The sequence below is a fragment of the Leuresthes tenuis genome, unplaced genomic scaffold, assembly GCF_036924035.1.
Source record: "Leuresthes tenuis unplaced genomic scaffold, fLeuTen1.0.hap1 SCAF_23, whole genome shotgun sequence".
Lineage (NCBI taxonomy): Eukaryota > Metazoa > Chordata > Actinopteri > Atheriniformes > Atherinopsidae > Leuresthes > Leuresthes tenuis.
Window position 1 is genome coordinate 15,535,114 of NW_027325377.1, and position 17,838 is coordinate 15,552,951.

The 17,838-nt window shown below is 43.1% G+C and overlaps 1 protein-coding gene across 1 annotated transcript; it reads right to left on the bottom strand.

Moving 5' to 3' along the window:
* Positions 1-1,544: 1,544 nt before the first annotated feature.
* On the bottom strand, positions 1,545-17,702 carry nup37 (nucleoporin 37). Its single transcript, XM_072377763.1, has 10 exons — positions 17,618-17,702; positions 15,407-15,591; positions 15,202-15,323; positions 10,997-11,069; positions 10,661-10,755; positions 3,502-3,592; positions 2,152-2,327; positions 2,023-2,073; positions 1,799-1,892; positions 1,545-1,716 (listed from the first exon to the last, which is right to left on the bottom strand). Exons 2-10 carry the CDS (start codon positions 15,560-15,562, stop codon positions 1,603-1,605), a joined length of 972 nt encoding a protein of 323 aa, XP_072233864.1. The 5' UTR covers positions 15,563-15,591; positions 17,618-17,702; the 3' UTR covers positions 1,545-1,602.
* Positions 17,703-17,838: the final 136 nt, after the last annotated feature.

Sequence of the window (17,838 nt, forward strand, 5' to 3'; positions counted from 1 at the left end):
TGCTACAAAGTGCATGACGTCAACTCCATCGAAAAAACAATGGCTCGCTTCCTCTCATCAAGATACACGCAAATCGTTTCATTCTGGGAAAGCATCGCAAACAAACCAGCCGTGAGATTAAATCAAACACCGGCCTCAAAGAGCTCTAATCTCTTCCCTTTGTTTCCCCTCATATCATGCTCCTCATTATTTTTGTTTGCTCTCTTTTCGCTGAGCCCGGGCTTAAAGTTGGCAGGGCCGCAGAAGAATTATCTGAGGGGGAGATTAAGAGAAAGTTGGTGAGGATTTGAAGGCGGTCTGATTTCGCTTTCATCCATTTCACAGTTTGTTATTAGTGCGCGCGCCAGCACGAGGGAACGAATCGCTTGTGAGGCACAAAAGCCTCATTGAGGTTACATCAAAGGTAACTTGGAGGCACGCAGGCAGTGACATCTGAGGACGTGCTTCCAGGAAAGTGGGGAGATTGTGTGATCTCCAAGATTGATCACATGCTGGAGGGAGCCCGATGCTGTTCTCCCTGCCAGCCATCAGATGGTGCCCTCGAGTCACTGGATTAGAAGAGCCTCTGAGATTCGTGACTCATGTTTCAGAGGAAACATCGATTCCCTCTATGGCTTCTTTTATGCTCTTTGGAGACTGCACAGCTGAAAAAAAATGGCAGCCTCCTGCTCTCCCATCTCAAATGCAGCACCACCTGCATCTAAAGCACAGCGAATGCAGAGTGCGGCGACCGCATTGGACTTGTTCAAACAAAAAGGGCGGACAAGGCGAGCAGTAGCACGGTATGCTTTGTGGATAGTGGTGAGCGCGTCCCATCCAAGAAATATACGAGGCTGATGAACTGGTTTGAAAGAGCGGCGCTCTCGGCTCGCTCCGTGCTGTCATGCAGACACAATACTACCTAGTGTTTCAGCTGAGGGAGGTATAATAAGCCGCTCTGTTAGATGACACATTGATCCTGCACATCTGTGGAAACAAGCGATCAGCTGTCACCTCACATGATTCATGGTTAAGTTAATTAAATGAGCACTCTTTGCAGCTTAGCTGGCACACAGTACGACTGCTTTGAAAACCAAGAGGGTTGGTTTCTGACACGTGGCATTCCTGTGACAGTACAATGAGTCCAGGTTTGACTTGAGGGCACCGAAAATCGCTGCCAAGATACCGCTTTTGCGTCCCTGTTTGGTCCGTAGAGCGTTGATAATGACTCACCAAGGTAAGGTCGGTCTCTTCTCCCACTCCCTGCAATCTCACTGCCTGCTCAGGCTGCAAGGCCCGTTTCCGCCTTACATAGATCGTTGATAGTGAGAGAAACAGAGGAGAGAAAACACCTGCAGCACGACGATCAAGTCGACTGGTGAAGTGGAGAGCTGGCACCGGTCGCCCCTCGCATTCCTTTGAGCTACAGCTCTCCTGGCAGGACATAACAGACAGCTGACACTACTTCAGAGAAATGAAAAATGATGTCGCTGACCTGAAGGGGTAATCAGAAACCATCTCAAGCATGCAGCCATTCCCATCAGATTCCACACGAAAAACTCGGAAAAATGTTTTATTGAAAAATTCACTAGAACAGGGACGAGACGTCCATCCAAAGCGCTGCTACATTTCAGTCATCCAAAAGCACAGTTTCCTGTCGCCGCCGACCACACAGAGCGGCAGCGTCCGGTGCCAGCTGAGGCCCGACCCGACTGGGGCCGACCCGATCATCACAGGCTGTAACAACATTAGACATGTGCGTGAGCGGCACAGAACGCAGAGAAGGTCACCATCTGGACTTTGAGAAGTGCGAGCTGACCTGCGGGTGGCCGAGATGGTGGATGATCAACTGACTACTGATCTTTCCTGGACATCCGGTGGTGGCAAAGAGGTTTTCATTGGCCCGAGACCACCTGAGGAGAACAACATCATCTGAAGAGACAGCTTTAAGATGCTAGATGTACGTTTATGATGACTATTGTTTTACTCTAACAAACAGGGTGTACAGGCAGATTTGGCAGGCATAGAACAGAAGTTCCTTACTTGAATAGCCGAGCTTTGTCTTTGTGGGCGGGTCTTTTCTCTTGTGGGTAACTGCAAACAATGAAAACATGACTTGGACATGTCCCATAGGAACACCTCAAGCTGCATCAGTGCCACACGGATCCTCACCTGGAGCGAGTTATGTCCCAGACGAGCCAGTCGTTGCCCGCCACTGCGCCCACTTTGATCGTGTTGGTGAGGCACCAGTCGGCCGACATGAGCGGTCCGCAGTCCAGCGACAGGATGGCCTGCTGGGTGACCAGGTCGTAAAAGCGGATCGTCCCCTTCTTCTCTGCCACCATTAACTGAAGCGAAAGGAGGAATGAGTCAGAAGAGGCTGAAACGTTGGTACATAAGCTCAACAAAGGTAGCGTAGCTGCTTTGCGTAGGAGAAATACTGGACACTATCAGCTGACGAGTCACGCTTCACCTTCAGTTTAGCAGTGAGCTAAAGCCAATGGAGTCGCATACACCAGTCCAGCAATAAATCTCAGCTCCATGATGGTTGTAATATTGTCATAATATTACAATATTTATTTATGCGTGAAAATCATTGACATCAAGTCGTTTAGAAGCTCCAATTCCAAAAAACAAGTTGTGACTCTGTGCAAAACGTAAATTTGCAAACCTCATAAGTGAACATTTATTCACAAGAGAACATCAAAAAAACATTTAAATGTCAATGATGTGAGACATTTGAATATTTTATGTAAAATAGGAGCTTGTCTTGAATTTGATGGTAATCTCAAAAAAGTTGGGAAGGGGGCAATGAAAGGCTGTAAAAGTAAGTGGGGCTAAAGGAAACAGCAGGAAAAGTTAGAAACTAATTAGGTTAATTGGTTGGTAACATTATTGGGTATAAAAAAAAAAGTAAACATAGAAAGAGGTTCAAAAATCTGCAAAAAAGTGCGTCTAAAACTGTGTTGCAGTCTCAGAATAAAGCTGCTCAGACTTGAATATTTTATCATCAACATCACATAATATCATCAAAAGATGCAGAGAATCTGGAAACATCTCTGTGCGAGAGGGACACAGCTGAAAATCAGTGCTGTGTTAAAAAAAAACGGACATGAAAAAAAAAAAAAAAAATCTCAGGAACACTTCCAGGAATCAGTTCACCGTGTCATCCACAAATGGAGGTTAAAGCTCCATCATTCATATCAAAGAGGAGGCCGAGTTCATTCAGAATGGACCGAGACAAAGTGGGATGCTATTCTGAGGTCTGATGAATCCAAATTTGAAATTCATTCAGGAAATCATGAGCGCTGCGTCCTCTGGGCTAAAGAGGAGAGGAACCATCCGGCTTGTTAGCAGCACTCTGGATCACACTGCCTCTATTATAACAGCGTGGCTTCGCAATACAAGAGTCCGAGTGCTGGACTGATCTAAGGCGATGATGCTCTATTTCAAACTTTTCAACATCCACATCAATGTAACTCTGGAGGAGTCTGAATAAACACGGAGATGAGCCTCTCGTACCTTAAAGACTTCCTCCGGGTGCCAGCACACACTGACGCCAGGAGAGCGAAGTCTGAGAACAGAGCTTTCGTTTCCGTCCAGGTCCCACACCCTGTAAATCAGACACACAAGGAGCAAAATTAACACCAGTCAAATACATCCACGTCCCCTTTGTTTGATCTACTTTGACTGCAGTTTGTATTGGAGCTAACGTGTTTTCATTTGAAGTTCCATGAGAATTCATCACAAAAAGCCTGCTCGGTTGTCTCAATAATTACTAATTAGTAATGTTACGGATGGATTCTGCTTGGTATGTGAACCGCTAATGGCCCAAGATCCAAAACCAAAATCCGCTACCTTTTAATTATCAACAAAGTTTTTAAGAGCAAGCTGCTAAAAATAGCATTGGATTCTGAAGCACCCTGAGCTCCTTACATAACACCTGAAAGAATTCACCTCCCAAAGGCTTCTTTGTTAGCAATCATGAAACACAACTCCTTGACCCAGACAGATATAATCCCACAAGTTTTCATGTCCGCACACACTACGCCTGAGTATCCTTCAGAATAAACATCTGAAGAAGCAATCAAACTCTACTTTTGCAGCTCAATACAGGACATAAATGGCTTTCACAGCACGCGATGGTGCAACGATGGATCCTGTTCAAGTTCATGTTGCTCCTAATTCATCAAGCTCCTGCTGTTTGTATTGTGTGTGCAAATGATGGACAGAGTCTTGTAGTTTTTCCAGGGAAAAGAGCCCTTTTCTCACATCCAGGGCCTTCAGCTATGAGCACAGACAGACTTTTCGCCTGGAACCCTCTTACAGGGAAAATGCCAGTCTCACATCACAATGAACTAAGGTAGCAGGGGCAGCGTTCACTCTTCACTCACACTGCAGCAGATGTTTCGCTGCTTGGGGCCTGCTGGTGACCGAAGAGCAAATCAGTTGGGAGAAGAGCAGCGGCATCCTACTTTCTGCAAAGGAAACAGAAGCAGTCCTGAAGCCCAGTCTGGCCACTCTTGATTAAAAAGGTGGTGACTCTAACATCTACGTAAATGATAGCAAAAGGAGCTCAGAAACAACAGGGGTGTGACGAATCACTTGGATGCAGACAGCTGTAGTTCCTGTGACCTTGATCTATGCTTAAAAAAGTCTCAACGGTCCCTGAACTAGGAGAAAAGGTGGGGGACGGGGGCATAAGGGAGGCTGCAAGTGTTTCTGGGAACATAAAACAAACGCTTGTGAGGCATGGGAAGGTGCTGACTGATGAGGTCATGCAGTGTAATAAAGCCCAAAAAGTACCTCCAAAGACCATCTAAATGTCAAGTGTGTTGTTGAGGAGATTGATGTCCTCAGTGGTGCGGTGTGAGGGAGGATATGCCCCGTCTCAGATGAAGACCACAGCAAACGCTCAACTTTTCCTGCCTCGTCTCCCCTGCAGCAGGATAGAGTCCTGTCAAAACTCTGGGCTTCTTTCCGTTGCCCATGTGAGGACTCAGCCAGAGCCTCCATTGTGGAGCATGAGTGAGGCTGAGAAGAAAACCCCCAGACCACATCAGGAAAACAAGGACTAAACCCTGTTCTCTCAGACCACTAGCCAAGCAAGAGCTCAGTTGCACGCTACGCCACCAACGGCCAAACTGCGGTCAACCACTCTGCCCTGCAAATGGAGAGCACCGGCTCCCCAAAAAAAACAAAAGCCTTGCCGAATGAGGTGAAAGACATGAGACACGAAAACATGCGTGACCGCGACTGATAAAACACTGTGTAAACGCATAACACTACATCAAGCAACAGCAGTCTGTTTCCATGTACAACAGGGGTGAAAAGGGCATCTCAAGTCCCATGTTGTGTTATCAAAGTGAGAAAACAGCCGGGCAGAGCGTTACGGCTTCTCGGCGTTTCCCATAAGTGGAGGAAACGGGAAACGCCGTTAGCACTGCGTGATCTGATCTCCCTTGTAGAGAGCCGAGTAAATAATCGAAGGTAGCTCTCTGGAGGGAGAGAACTGGAAGAGCCGAGCAACACAGACCCCTCCCCCAGCGGCTCGCTCGGTCATCCTGGTTTGAGGTGCGCGATGTCTGCGTCGGCATCGACTCACACAGGACCTGAACGGGATTTCATTGAGCTCTGAAACACATTCTCCGGAAAACACTTTCACTTTTGAGACAAACTGAAATCATCTGAGCTCCAAGTTGAAAGAGAAAAGCTAATAAATGTGGGGTTTGAGCAGTTAAAGGTATAAAAAAAAAAAAAAAAAAAGGTGAATGAATTATTTATCAGAATGGCTAAATTGTTAATAGAGACAGCCGAATTTAAAAGGGAAACTTCAGATAGGAACAAGAAAAAGTAAATAAATCATCAGTCAAATGGACAGCAAAAGGCTGACTCCACAGATGTGGTAAAAAGATCCTCGAACAGAGGGATCCTTTCAGAAATGAAGACCAATTGTTTAGTTTTCTCTCTTGGAGAGAATAGTGTTTCTCATAGGGAATAGCATCATTAAAAGATTCAGACAACCCAGAAATCCAGTCTCTGTAAACTGGAAACAAGGCAGTGAGCTTCAGCTTCTCTGGCAGTAGAAATCGCTGCATGGGCTCAGGAACGTTTCTAAGACTGGAAGAATAAGAAACCCTGAGCGTCTCATCCTCTGTGCTAAAGAGCAGAAGAACCATTCGGCTTGTTGGCAGTTCAAAAGCCCCCCCCCCCCCTCATCTGTAATGGTACAGAGGTGCACATTATGGAGGCCCCACTACTTCTGAACAATACACACAAGGTTTGGAGCAACATATGCTGCCATCTTTTTTCAAATATGTTGCTTATTTCAGCAAGACAGTCACTGGTTAACAGTCCCGACACACAGATATGTGTGTAATGAGTGTGAATGAGCACTCCCACACCTAACTGCAGAATTGACCAACTTGTACAGTACCAACACGCAGCCCTGGCCATACTCATGCAGAGAATCTAACCGAATAAACGGGGAAACGCATTGCTGGCATCACGGCAGGTGACCTCGACATCCACATGTTGTTTATTTCCTCAAATTAGTAAGAACTCATTTGGTAATTGTGTGACATGCAACCTAACTTGTGTCAAAACTGACAGACAGATTTTTGAAAACGTATCACGGCTGATCTGTCGTTATGAGAAGATTTTACGCTCTGATCTACTTAGTGAGAGGGCAAAGAGGATTCGGAGCAGATGCCGCTTCCCAAAAGAGATCATGTTAGATTGAGAGCATGATTTGAAACCTGTGTTGCAGCGATAAAAAAAACCTAAAGAATGGTCATTCGGTGCATATCGCAGCTTTTATCTGCCCTGAGTTTTTTTTTTTGACACTTTCCAGTGTGAGAAAGGACACAGATCAGCCGCCTTCTAACCGTCACTGTGTCAGGCTGTGTCAGGCTGTGTCACTCGGGACGCAAAACAAATTTAACGGGTTTTTTTTCGGTCTCTCGGCCATCATTTCGAGGAGGAACACAAGCAGTTTCCATGTGGCGTTTACAGGGACGACTTGTTACCGTTTATGGTTAATTGACGGTATTTCTGTATGCAAAAGGAACACAAGCGAGGCGTTTAGGAGTATGTGGGATTAATTAAATGACGTGCGTGTTTAATAAGTTGGAATTTCTTTGCACTTGTTTGAGGAAGACAACGTCTAACCTGGCAAACCTATATCCACCACTGAATAACTAATACTATTGACTAAGGTCCAGCTTACAATATAATGTTTAGTTTATAGAGGAGCCTTTGAACTAATCTGACAGGATCCTGTTGGGGTACAGGAAGATAACAGGAAGAGAATAGAGGAGATATCACACTGCTTTGATTTGCTTCCCTTACACAATATAAAGAACTGAGGGACAAAAAAAAAAAAAAGCTGCAGCAGGTGTGAGCTATTCTGAGTTCGACTTCGCACTCAGTCAACTCCCAATCCTCTCAGGAGCCTGCAGTGTGCCCTCGTGACCTCTAGGTGGCACATTCCCCCACCAACTCCACCCCGCTCAATCTATACTGACCCACTGAGCTGTTTAGACTACATGAATCCTGAGGAAGTAGAGTCTGGTTCCCCACCTAGATATGGTGGCGTCAGGTTGCGCTCTGGCAGCAGAAGAGGTCCCTCAGCTGCAGGGGACAGCGATGACAAAACAAAGAAAACTTATAGAGGAGGCGCTCCTGCCAAAGCCAACAGTGTGATGGAGAGGTCATGAACCTATACATGCTGACATAAACCTCCCTCCCTTTCTGCGGGACCACTTCCCTCCTCTCACATCGAGGCTCAGTTTGTGTGGGCTGACTGGAAGGTCTTCTCCTGTTAACTTGATCTATCCCTTGTTCCGCCTCTGTCTTCCTCCCGCGTCCCATATTTTCTCAACATGACAGAATTTAAATCTTTCAGCAGATGGAGCGCACTCCTGTTTTCTCTGGCCGGTGAGCGGGAGGGAGGGGAAGAGGACAGTAGATGGGAGTGGAGGAGACTTGTTCAACCCCGTTTGATCCTAGACATGGACGGAAAAGACGATCATTGCGCCGATTGCTGTCAAAGGGTTTCGTCATGAGAAACTAATGGCCTCTTGTCAAATAAATCTGAATCATCAATAAAGTGAAGCTGTTTTCTGTGGCTTCTTGGCTGCGGAGGCTTCCATTCCACATGCATTACCTATGCAAACTGAGAATGATTTTAAATCCTCTTGTTTTATTTGTTCAAAAATGTCATTATTCAGCGGAGAAAGTAACATTAACAACAACCAAAGACATTTTAATCGACTTTCAATGGATAAATCAGCCGACAAGTAGGTCCGATAGATTCATTTCATGTAATTGGCAGGACAGCTTCAAAGCTCAACACCACTATATGTTATTGTAACGAGAGAGAAAAAACAACCCCAAAACCATTTTTTCCCCCACGATAATTGTCCACCGATCAGTCTTGAACCGTTCCACGTTGTGGTTAAAATGCTAAAACAACAAACTCTTTTCACGTGACTTTTTTTAGACTCGTGTGGTATCATTTAAAAAATAAATAAATAAAAAAATCTTTAAAAAAAATTTATGTAATTTTGTAATGTTTAGGGCTAGAGTGTAACTGACACTCAACAGAGTGGGAAAGGCTGATTAATACCATTTTTTTTTCTTTTACCTCGCTGCAGCACCCACAATTTTCACTCCAGGGGCATTATTCTCTCATCGAAACAAAGAAAAATTTGCTTCCTTTCTTAAGCAACTCTCATGCAACTCTCAAAGCAGACAGACTTTCAGTAAAGTGGTGCTAGAAGCCTCGAAAATGGCAAGAATACGCCCATCTCGCCCTAAATGTGCACCGATGTCTGCAGGAATGTCTTTCGGTGTTCGCGACTGCAAAACCGTGACTGGAAAAGTTGCGGTTTTTCCTTAAAAGGCAGTAGTTTTTTTAGTGAATTTTCTATCCAAGTTAGATAGAACGTTGCATCTAACGTCCCCGTGGCAACCTCAACTGCCACTTGGACCTCACAGCTGATGGGAAATTTTTAAAAAATAAACAGCTTCTGTCATCTTTTTTTACCCGTTTAGGGTCCGTTGTTCACTTCCTCTGAACAGCAGCCAGCCAACATCTCCATTTGAAACTACTGTTTATGATAAACCAGCTTTATCCCCTCATGTTGTAATATATTTTTCTCAGTCCACTATTAGCACCAAACAGAGGATCCTCACCTAGAGCCGGTCACAACTCAACCTTGACAGCCCTGCTGTAGGGAGAAGTCAGTGTATGGCACAAAGAAAACAGCACAGTGAATATCACAGTTATACTATCAGAAGCAGCCCAGTTCCAGGTGTGTTCAAGGCTAACAAAGGGAGAATTTTCCATAGGACTCATTTCAGAGCGTTCAGGGAGACGTTCAGCCCTGCAGAGGTCCAGCGTAAACTGCAGCTAACCCTTCCAAGTCAGTGCTGCTTCAAGACGAAAAGCATCGCACGATAAAGCCGCCCAAACTATCACAGAACCACCTCCGTGCTTCGCTGTCAGTCGGTCAGGATCGGAGGCTTCTTTTGGGGGTTCTCCAGATGCAAATTGGTTCTGAACTAGGAGAAAAGTATGAAAATCGTATTCTTCAGAGAAAAAGGTTTGAAACCGGCTGTTTTGGTTTAAAACTGGGTTGCCAAGATAAGGCTTCAACTCTGCAGTCTCTTTATTAACTGTAGTTCTGTGATTTCTCGAATCAAGACGTGTTAATGCTTTGCAGTCTCTGTCACAGAGTTACGCTTCCCAGAGCTTTCTTTTTTTCCCCCCTCTTTCCTTCCTTGTTTTTAGTGGACTGGCATGACGTCAGACACAGTTCCCTTGGAAATATTTAACAACTGAGCAGCTTTTGTTACAGAGGCCCAAGCCACTTGGGCTTAAACACTGGAATTCTTTGGAAGTAAGAAAGGTCACAAATTTTGGGATGAATTGGTTAAAAAAAAAAAAAAAAAAAGAAACATCCTGGTTGTTACATTGAGTAAACAATGTCTGCAGCGCATAAACATAAGATTTATGCATTGGGATTCTTCATTTCTTTGCTTTTCAACAGATGTTGCCACATTCTACACAGAGGAACTCAAAACTCCATCCAACTGCTTATTTCAGTCTTTCTGTATAATCCAACAAACAGTAAGTATTTGCTGATGTTTCCAGCTTTACATGATTGTTAGCAAAATCTCTAAACATCATCAAGTTGGCAAAATGTTTAAAACAGATGTCATTGAGATATGGCTGAAATAGTAAATGGATAGCGAACAAGAATGATAAAGAATAACAGCTAAAACTAGTAGCTGCCAGGCTGAAACATCCAGCTAAAAGGACCAGTCTCATGTACACAGGCTGTCCTACCGTTGACCCTGACTACTGACACACTTTTTCCCTGCACTAGTCTTAATTGAAAAGGAAAATTTGGGAACCTTGTTACAGCCCCCCGCCGCCCCCTTAAGAGAGGAAAATCTTTCTGCAGCTAATTGGATTTCCATATTTAACCAATTAGCTAAAAAAGCTACAAAGCAGCTCTGTGCTTATGCACAGTCACATTGGAGCATGTTGTGCTTAGCGTCATGTTTCACTGTGGAAACACTGGCAAGACTTTCTGCACCATTAACAGAGAACAGAACTGAAAATCAGAAGCTGGGAAAACATACACACACACAGAAGTAAAACGGATTGGACCTGCAAGTGTGGTCATCACTGACGGAAGCAATTTGTTTCCCTTCTGTGGGCTCAAACACCAAATGGTTAATGTAGCTGGTGTGGCCCTCCATCACCTAGGAGACAGCACGGAAAATATTATTAGCAAACAATAACAGCAAACACACGATCAGTAAAGTTGTTAAACCAATGTTTTTGAGCAAATCCTGCTTTACTACACTGGCTGCAGCTCTACTTTCTGTGTGTGCGGCTACATTTCCTGTATCGCTAAGTACCAAATGTCAGCACTAAGTAGAGAAAGCTTGATGCCAAATGACAAGCACAGTTCTGGCCAATGTGCTCCAGATGTTGCACTACCTTGACTTCATTCCTCTCCTGAAGATCAGAAGTCAGCAGCCGCAGTTTTCTGTCGGCTGCCGCAGTGCACAATCTGCAAAGCGAGGAAGAGGAGAAGAAAGACAACAGTTAGCAATAAACAAGAACATTAAAACACACCAATAACAGACACCATCTCTGTCTACATACATGCCCGCAACCGCCTAGACTGACACCTCTGGATGAGAGTGTGTGTGGCAGAAAGCTGGAATATGATCAGTGGAAACGCTGCCAGGGAGATTCTAATTGCGAGCAAAGATAAACACAGAGAAAAACAAGATTGCTCACGCCACGTACGTCTTTGTTCAAAAAAGCTGTGCGGAGTCAGGCAGAGGACTTTCCCTCTAATCAGTCCAAGTATATACCAGCTCCTGCAATTATTCACACAATTACACTAACTCACTTATGACAAGAAAAACACACACATATCACCAGAATAAACAGACAGCGGTTCACACATTTTCAGTCGCAGGCACAGATGGATTTGGCATGATGTCACTACAAACACCCTTAACGTGCTTCAGGGCTTTGCTGCTACAGTAGATTAGATAATATTGGGACAGGCGCTGTAACCCTACTAACTAGTGTTTGTTTTAAAACATGAAACGCACACTGCCTCTTTGTAAATTCTTTTTTTTAGGTTTAACGTCAAGGTCATTTTCGTTAGAAAAGGGAAAACACGACAGATTTTCTGCATCAGTAAATTTAGGTTTTTTATATCCATACATAAATGGGGACATATTTAACCCTTTAAAGGCAGACACTGAAATGTTTATTGGGGGATATTAAAATAGATTTTTTTCTTTGGCGTTTTACTTAAAGAAAACTTGGATTGCTCATTCCTGACTGGCCAGAGCCTGTGATGTCACCTGTTGTGAAGTAGTCTGACCTTTGCCGATTGGCTGGAGAAAGTCACGTGACTTTATTCTATCACCATGGCACGTTAGGGTTCCATTTTTAAAGCGTGCGCAAGTGATCAAGTATGGTGATTTGCACTATAAAGGGTTAAAGAGAACCTACAATGAATGTTTCCAACAATATTTTTTACTCAGGGACTCCAATAAACTCTTTTTGCCTGATACGTGGTCTAAAAAAATGAAAATGACTATCTTACACTGGCCCTTAATCGTCACTCAGTTTGTCTCCATTTGAAACAAACCATTTTTAGCTCCTGTCCTCTGATTGGCCAGCTTCTAGAAGCCTTGTTGAGTTTGAGTACCCAGTGCCAACATATTTTAATAGTAGAAAATAATTAGAAGATCTTGCACCTTGGAATATTTTTTTCCATATATACCCAGAGATCAAAAGTAATTCCCAACAGAGGGCTCTCTCTATTTTCCTTTTGTTGATGTCCACCGCAGGTGTTGTTTTGTCCTCCTCAAGGTTTGTTTCGAGAATAGAAACCTGGCTCGTAACATGTTTTATACCGTGAACAATGATAGGAACAAAGTTGTCCTATTAGTCAGTGCTGAAATAACATGCTCTTGAGCTTGAAGATCCCTTGGAGATAACATTCTTCTTTGGGTCTGGGACATTGTAGTGATATGGTTTGGGTCGTTACTCCATCAGACAGCTACAGAGAGGCAAATTACTTCATGTATTTCAAGGCATAGAATTTACTGATCAGTGTTGATTCTTGTTTTCCCTGTAATACACCTTGTAATCATATCTTTGGGCATCCTGGGATACAGTCCCCAGATCATGAACTGTACCATCCCTGGTTCAAAGTCCAGCTGGAGGGCTTTCTTTCATGTCATCCCCATCATTTTCTCTCCTCTGCTTAGTGTCAACTCTCTGTTGTCTGGCGTTTTGGCCACTGTATTTACTACGTGACAGCCAAGGTTGAAAAATGAGTGTGTGCAGTGGAAGTCTGTGGTTTCAATAGTCTTCAGGGTTGTTCTCAATACAAGCTGCTGTGGTGGCAGTTCAAGCCCCCCTCTCCTCTCCTCAAGCCCGTGAGAACGTTGTACTTTTCCTGGAAGGCACAGCTACGTGCTGACTGAAGGGAGGGATGGAACCTGAGTGGGTAATCATCAGCGCAATAACATGTGCGCACGTCACAGGGCTGGCTCGAGGGTCCTGTGGAGTAAACCACAGAAGGCCAAGAATTATCGCTGCCTTTCCTTTTCAATTACACAAAGCCTAAACACCTCCAGGGGGACTGCAGAGCCTTCCCATCCACCGCTCCAATTAGGCGGAAACTCTTTGCTTTCTAACAATCTACGGCTTGGCAACTACCCTTGAGTCCAAAGCCACCTGAAACAACTTGGCTCACATCCAGGTAGCTGCAATGTGACAGCAAGAGGTGGTGATGACTACTTTCTCACAGCATGACTGCTGTACTTTCTCAGAAAAATCATCCTGTTATGTTAAAGACACAGATGTCAGGTTTCTAATACGGAAGTGAAGCATGGCTTGAAAGCTTCTAATCCTGCAACAATACTTGCATAACAAGAGGTGCCCGGAGCTTCAGATGTCCCACCGCACACATCATCTTTTTTCAAAAACAGACAGCACACCAAAGAGGTCAACACATCTAAATTAGATGGGCTTTAATGGGTGTGGGAAAGACAAATGAGCACAGAGCTGTAGTTACTTGAACAAACATTTCAGCCGGATTACAACTGTTCTGATTAGAGATTCCAATTAAAAATAAAGCGATCAGACGAATCAGACCTACGTTCAAAGTTATAATATTTAACAATCGCTGATATCCAAATGGTCAAACAGGAGGAACGACCATCTGTAACGCCGTCCGCACCCATCACTCAGCAGCTTGTAGAACCACCTTTAGCACCCATAACTTAAAGTAATCGTTTTCTGTATGATGTTATCAGTCTCTCATATTGTTGTGGGGGAATTTTCGTCCACTTCACAACTTCGCTTCAGTTCTTTGAGGTTTGCAGCATTTAAGCACAGGTCTCTTACGGTCCCACCACAGCATTTCAATCAGATCGAGGTGTGGACTTTGACTCCACTGCAGCACCTTTGTTCTTCTTTATTTCGACATTCTCATTTGCTGCTGTGTTTGGGATCATTGCTCGGTTTCATGAACCAGTTTCAACCAAGCTTTAGCTGTCAGACAGATGGCCTCACATTTCACTCTGGAAGGTGCCCAGGTCCCGTGGCAGCAAAGAACAAGCCCAAATCATCAGCCTTCCACCACTGTGCTTGACAGTTGGTATGAGGTGTTTATGCTGATATGCTGCGTTTTGTCTTCTCTGCTGTGCATTATGACTAAACATCTCCACGTTGGTCTCGTCTGTCCAAAGGACATTGTTGCAGTCCTGTGTCCTGTGATTTGTCCTGATGCAACTTTACAAAACTAAGCTGCGCTGACATGTTCTTTTTAAAGAGAAGAGGCTTCCAAACAAGCCATTCTTGTTCAGTCTTTTTCTAATTGTGCTGTCATGAACTTTAACATTCAACATGCTAACTGAGGCCTGTAGAGTCAGAAGAATTTTGGCTTTGCTTTTTCATAATACATAATGACATGGTGCAATGTGGTTGATTGCTCATCCAAGGTTGTATCTACCTCATGATATTTCCTTTTGTTCTAATGCAGGAAACATTATAATCAAAGAGGACACACTTTCTTTTCTCACAAGATTGTTGCTCTCCTGTCATGACAAACTTAATCACAAATAGAAAAAGATAAATGAATATATAAAAAAATTACTTCTATTTTAACAAGGCCATTATTAAACCCAACTGCAGCTGAAAAGGATGGCACTCGGGGCCAAGAAAAATAATCGGACGCAGATTTTGAAAAATAAAATGGATTCTTACATAAAAAGTTGCTTTAACAGCAAACTTTCAACCCTAACTGGACACTTGCTAGCAAAACATTTGCCCTAATGCAATAACAGAGGAGCACTTGAGAAGCCAAAGTGCTCTTGTGGTTAATCTTACAGCAAAAATAAACTTTAACTGTATTCCTGCACATGGATATCATTTCCCTACAGCCTGACACCATTGTGAAGAGAATACATACCGTGTGTGGGCCACATAACAAAATAAGTATTTTTCTTTTCCAACTAGCAGTCCTATTTTATGATTTCTTTGGTCTTTTTCACTCATTTTAAAGTTAAGAGATTAAATAACACATAATAATATAATAACATAGTATCGTCTTACTAATCAAAATATGTAAAATAATCAAATCACATCAAGTCAAAAGGTGATACCTGATATTTGGTATCCTGTCCAGCCGAGACTCGGGGCTCCACGCCAGAGCATCAACACGCAATTCATGATGAAAAGCCCGAAGAACGCTGAATTCAACTCCCTCCACCTTCATATCCTCCTCCTGTGGGAGCAAATTTATGGTCATAAAAGAAGGAAAACACTGTGTAGTGGCTAAACCGGGCTGTGTGAAGCTAAATCTCTGACCTGGAAGAGACAGGTGGCCACCACCACATATTGGTTTCCACCGTAGGCCAGGAGAGAGGCAGGGGTGCCAGAGCCGAAAGGACTGAATTCTACCACGTGGACGTAGTCCTCACATGGCACCGTGTAGCTGGGACTGCGGGTAGAGTCCTCCTGCATGTTGTGTGTACTGCTGAAGCTGGCTTCCACTGTAATACGTCGGCGTAGTAGTGGAAAGACAGTTGAGGTAGGTTTACAAGGAAAGATAAAGTAATACCACCTGCCAGATAATGTGTAGGTGGTCCTTATGTCTGTTTGAAAGGTTCCCCATTACATCAGGCATAAAAAAACAAATTACCAGCAAATCGTCCTGAAAGTTGTGAGGTTGGGCCACCACAAATAAGATTCCAGATCAGACAGAGATGCAGGGAATCCAGAGGCCAAGTGAACACCTTGTACTCTTTGTCATGTTGCTCAAACCTTTCCAGAACAATTCCTGCAGTGTGGCATTATTCTGCTGATAGACCGCTGCCATTAAAGAGTGCGTGTGGTCTGCAGCAGTCAGCATGAATGTGTTTGTCCTCTCAAAACTGCACTTTTAAAATGCAACTAAATATGTCAGTCCAAAAAATTGTGCAAAATCGAGCTTCTAAAAATCGTACTGACACACCCAGGCTCAAATGAACCTAGGGTTCTGCGCAGGTTCAAAAGTTCCATCTTTTTGCATCTATTTGTAAAAGCAGCAAATTTTAAGTGCATATTAATCCAGCCAACTTCCCAATAAAGCTGCTATTATTCACGATGTCTCGGTTTCTTTTGTCAAATGGCTAAACATACTATTGTGTTGATTGAGGCTGAATTTCACCCTGTCCAGCTGGCGTGTCACATTTCCAGACGATTGCGCTGCTCTAATATAATTCTAATTCTATAACTGCAGCTTCACCTGACAAACTCACCATTCAGGTAACTTAAAGACAACAGATGTTCAGCTCATTCAGCTGCATTTTATTCAGCTACAATGATCTCCCACACCGAAAGTTAGAAGCAGCACAATATCTTAAACATTTACTCACACAGTCCACAGCATCGTGGAGTCAGACATATTGAAGTATGAATATCCCAATTCTGCTGGTCAAATCAAATGGTCAACTCATCGTAGCTCGACTAAACTGTCCATGTAACAGTACTGACTGTTTTGCTGGATGAGTGCATCAATTAAATATCCATATGAGTGTCAGGACCAAATCACGATTAACAGAAGACTGCCCATAGCATTACACTGCATACAAGAAAAGATGTTATTCCTAGCAACTTTCAAGATGTTTTAATGTTTTTATCATGATAGAGAATTACTTTGTACCTTCACTTGGTTTTACGTTTCCATTACATTGCTGTCTTGCAATGTATTGTATGATGGCAATAAAGTTTCTAATATAACTATGAAAAAATATAATCTATCATATCCGCAGACTGATCGTCCACCGATCGATGCTGCAGTACTGATGTTCAAATTGTCTCATGTTGAAGTTGCTCAGATCCTTACATTGGCCTATTTCTGACTACTTCAAGAACTGACTACTTCAAGGTCACCCTTTCAAATACTATTAAGACATTTATCTATTGTCCTTTTCTTATTCTTGAGCAGGTCCCCAAAAAAGATGAAGTAATAAAAATGGTTGACATTTATAAAATAAGAACCAATACACTAATTCCGTGACAATTCTCATGTTAAATCAACGGCACATAAACAAACAAATACATACATAAATAAATAAATAAATAAAAAGCAAATACAATACTTAATCAGAAGCTTAGAGTTAAATTAGACACTTTGAAACCAGGCACACACTATGGTTTTGGTCAGAATGTTTAGTGAAACTGAGAGCCAAATTCTGTTCCAATATAAGCTTATTTTGTGCATATTTCTAGTTACAGCACATTCACATTTAGTACGACAGAGTTGCGATGATTTCAGTAAATTATACTGGTCACTCTTCAATTCGGCAAACGTAAAAACACACATTTTATTCCAGATGTTTGACGGACACCTAATAGTAACATAAGTTTTCACCTGACAAGAAGCTAAAACGTGAGAGTACTGCTAGCTTCCAATTAGCAAAACAAAGCTTTACTGTGACAGTTATTTTCGCATTCAACACTCAAAATACCATCCGACCAACCAATTCTTAAGTCTTTATTCCCACCCTGAATACTGTAATGACAAAAATACTTTACCACGTTATTTTCAATGAAATCGTTGAATCAAACACTGCGCGCGTTTGAGATGTTTTTCATGCTCTTCCGGATACGACACGGAACGTACCACTGACTGAAAAAGTCTGGGGGAATTGGACAAATGTAAATGAGAATATCGAAAACAATTCACAGCATGGAGAAACTAAATAGTAAATAAATCATTTGACATATATATTGACATTAGTCGCTGTTAATATGTT

What these genes read in the sequence shown, in the direction of transcription:
- nup37 (XM_072377763.1), bottom strand. Translation starts at nt 15,562, where the DNA reads ATGCAGGAGGACTCTACCCGCAGTCCCAGCTACACGGTGCCATGTGAG. An exon ending in ACCCGGAGGAAGTCTTTAAG is followed by an intron (nt 2,328 to 3,501) that starts GTACGAGAGGCT and finishes CTTTCGCTTCAG; the next exon opens with TTAATGGTGGCAGAGAAGAA. An exon ending in ACCATCTCGGCCACCCGCAG is followed by an intron (nt 1,717 to 1,798) that starts GTCAGCTCGCAC and finishes ATGTTGTTACAG; the next exon opens with CCTGTGATGATCGGGTCGGC.